The sequence below is a fragment of the Lottia gigantea genome (genome assembly GCF_000327385.1).
Source record: "Lottia gigantea unplaced genomic scaffold LOTGIsca_2, whole genome shotgun sequence".
NCBI lineage: Eukaryota > Metazoa > Mollusca > Gastropoda > Lottiidae > Lottia > Lottia gigantea.
The window spans coordinates 3,229,489-3,232,758 of NW_008708400.1; the positions used below are offsets into that span (position 1 = coordinate 3,229,489).

The window sequence follows — 3,270 nt, forward strand, 5'->3', positions numbered from 1 at the left end:
GTTATTCCATGCATAAAGACGTCTATCCCCAGGGTTATAGTCTAACATTACTGTATTCGACTGCTTCTGTTTTACCCCATTTGCAAAATTGATGTAGCCTTCTTTAAGGATTTTGTCTCGCCCGGTTTCGGTGTCGTACGTGTATTTGATGTAAGTTGGTGAATCCTTGTAAGAATTGGTCCCATAAAGGACACCGCAGATCATAAACGTGTTTCCTACCATTGCTTTGGGGTATCGAGTCATCCACGTTTTCTCAATCATCAGGCTATCTGGATTTAATTTACTGATCATCATCTTGCCTGCAGAATCAGGCATTGCGTAAACGACCCATAATCCGAGTTCGTCAACGGCCAGATCGATATCCGTATATCCACCACATTGATAGGGATAAGTACCCGCAACTCCCGCTTTTCCTAAATTTACCTCTGCCACAATCAAGAGTTTTTGTAAATCATACTTCACGACTACATTACTGTCTGCCTTTTGACAGACAAGATTGCCACTGTAAATCACATGACCTGTACCTTCACATCTGAACGGAAGAGTGTGGGCTCGTGAAACTAGCTGATATTCTTGATCAATCTCCGAATCATACTCAAGTAGTTGATCCGAGGATCTTCCACCTTTCATGATCCACAATTTGTCACTGATATCAGCACCGTCTCTCATAATCGTTCCTTTCCGAACTTTTACATCCATAGCATGGCCATTACCAATTGCAGCTATCTCCAACGGACATTTTCCTACAATATAAAATAAGTTACAAAATGTGAGATGACTCAGGTTATGGGATGTACAATCATTTGTCAGTGGTGTCGCAAGTGAGGGTACAAATATTGCACCTTCCACTTTATTAATTTCTTTAAAAAAATACAAAATGTGATTTTTATACGTCTTAGCCCCAAACTTTTGTCTCAGAATACACCAAATCTATTCTATTTTCAAAATTTTTTTCGAGTCTATGCACTTCCTCGAAGTTTCCGAATTTTGAATCTCAACCTCGACAGCTACTTTTGTATCCAAAACTCGCGTCAACATCCCGAAATGTCAAAATTGACAAGTAAATGTTAACATAAATTATCCTGACTTGAAATGGGCGACATTGTAAAACTCGCAGTTTTGTGGTGTTGAAAAATGAAGGGTTATACTATACCTAGATTTGATATTGTCGGTTCATGCCTCTGTCGCTTTAACTCTGTCGACATCATTCTTCTCATTGTGATCATGGTTTGATTCACGTAACCAATCTGGTCGACAATATCCTTGTCTGCTCTGGCAGCGCTTTGCAATCCTTTTGAAGTTACGTCCAACAACTTGTTCAAAGAATCAATCAGTTTATTCAGCTCTGCATTTTGAGTTAAGATGGCTGTCCTCATAAAGTTGTACTGGTTCCTTATGGCAGCTAGCATGCCTTCTTTCAGAGTTTCACTGCTTGGTGAATGTTTCCTCAACTTTCGAAGATCAGAGGTCAAACCTCGATCACCAGAAGTCAACAGAGATGTTATGTTATCCATCGCATTCGAATGCTGCGATAAACGACTCTTCAATCCATCTATGGCTCTGGTAGAGTTTGTTACTGCTTCCGATAAGGGGACGGTGTGTCCAGCATGCATATCACCGTACGGTACCCAAGGATCCGAATCAACTGGAGGAGGAGACTCCCTTGTAGATTCGTATCTGTTAGGAGTTTGGTTCACAACAGCATTTGGAACAATAATGTTAACACCCGCAGTTTCTCCTTTGCAAACAACCTTCATTGTGTTTTTAACTAAATCCATATCATATTCACATTGTTCATTTTTCATTGGATTTCCACACAAATTGACGTCCAGAAAGGCAACTAGAAGCAGTGACACAACTATAATCGTCTCCATTTTATAGAGAAGCCTAATATTTCAAACTATTCCTCATGAAACCATTCTTGGAACTAATTCAGTCTAATCCAGAATATTATAGAGGCAATTAATCGGCGAGCGAGGAACTTTCTAGGGAAAACTTTTTGCCAATCGCCTTTCTTCGATTATTCCATTAATAATTAATTAGTACATTCGGATCTCTTGGTTCTTCTCAATTTCATTCTCACGTGATTTTATTTTATCCAAGTTAAGAATTAGATAACACACTCTTTGTTAGCACAATTTATTTATACGATTGGATAGAATATTCGGTGATATTAAGAAATGAACCCGAGATGGAGTTTTACACCAATAAGTCCTATCTACTAGTGCTATACAGATAGAATTATCCTTAGCATTTCCTGTCAATCACGAATTTCAACATTTTACCAATTGACCGATGAAACTTATTCCGAATCATTAGGGCATCAATTACCTTCCAAATATGCATTAAGGTATTTTGTTCGTTTAAGATCAATGGCGGATCACTGTTATAAATAAGATGTACATGGCTCCCATGTTATAACATATTTATTATGTTTTGTGGACTGAAATTATTAAATTATCCTTTAAGTTTGATTTTATCAAATTTTGTAAAATTTACTCCTTGTACCGAATGATTTTAATTAGAGATCGAAATACATTCAAGTAGATATACTATAGCAGGTTTTCCGGTTCTCTGAGGCACATTTAAAGTATAGAAAACTATTTATCACGCAATAGTGGTATAAAAACAATCAATCTATAACTATTTATTCATTAAATTTTTACTGTTGTCTCTAGAGGCACACAAATTGATTGGTATTGTTTTCAAACTTACGCGTTTGTATAAAAACTTTGGAATTAATTCAAACCTTTGTTAAGATAGAAATTCAATTTATTTTATGCATGGATATCTATCAGATTTTTTCTTCATTTAAAGGTAAGGTAAAGGCCAGTCAAGCCGACGATGCTTAAGTTTTGAAATGCAGGAATCATATTACACATTAGAACTTGGAATTGTAAACGTTAATGTATTAAACAAAATTCGATGACGTCACTAATCCCGTATTATTATTCAATTTGGAATTGTGCACTTTATTGTATTAAGGGGAGATTCAATCACGTCACTAATTTCATATTAAAAAGAAAAATTCTCATTTTTATTTTTATATTCGAGAATTGATAAAATGCACCTAATGAAGCATATATGGAGTAGAAGACCGGGCTTTACCTATCTAAAGAGCATACATTCGTGAAACCCAGTCTACATGCCGATAAAACCAATGAGACTGGTCCTCTTGAATCATTCAAGAAGACAAATTAGATGATATTTTAAATGATATTACATAAATACTTGTTCTTAGGCTTTGTATTTCTTTAATGCTGCATTATC

At 36.1% G+C, this 3,270-nt stretch overlaps 1 protein-coding gene across 1 annotated transcript in view; it reads right to left on the reverse strand.

Annotated features, from left to right (window-relative positions):
* LOTGIDRAFT_228299 (hypothetical protein) overlaps nt 1-1,907 on the reverse strand; it is a gene marked incomplete at its 3' end in the record, with an annotated part of 4,556 nt that extends 2,649 nt beyond the window's left edge. The window contains exons 1-2 of the mRNA XM_009053316.1: nt 1,154-1,907; nt 76-743 (exon numbers count right to left, since the gene is read on the reverse strand). Of these exons, the coding sequence (XP_009051564.1) occupies nt 76-743; nt 1,154-1,874 (1,389 nt within the window). The 5' untranslated portion in view covers nt 1,875-1,907. The remainder of the gene's footprint in view (nt 1-75; nt 744-1,153) is intronic.
* Between the last annotated feature and the right edge of the window lie 1,363 nt (nt 1,908-3,270).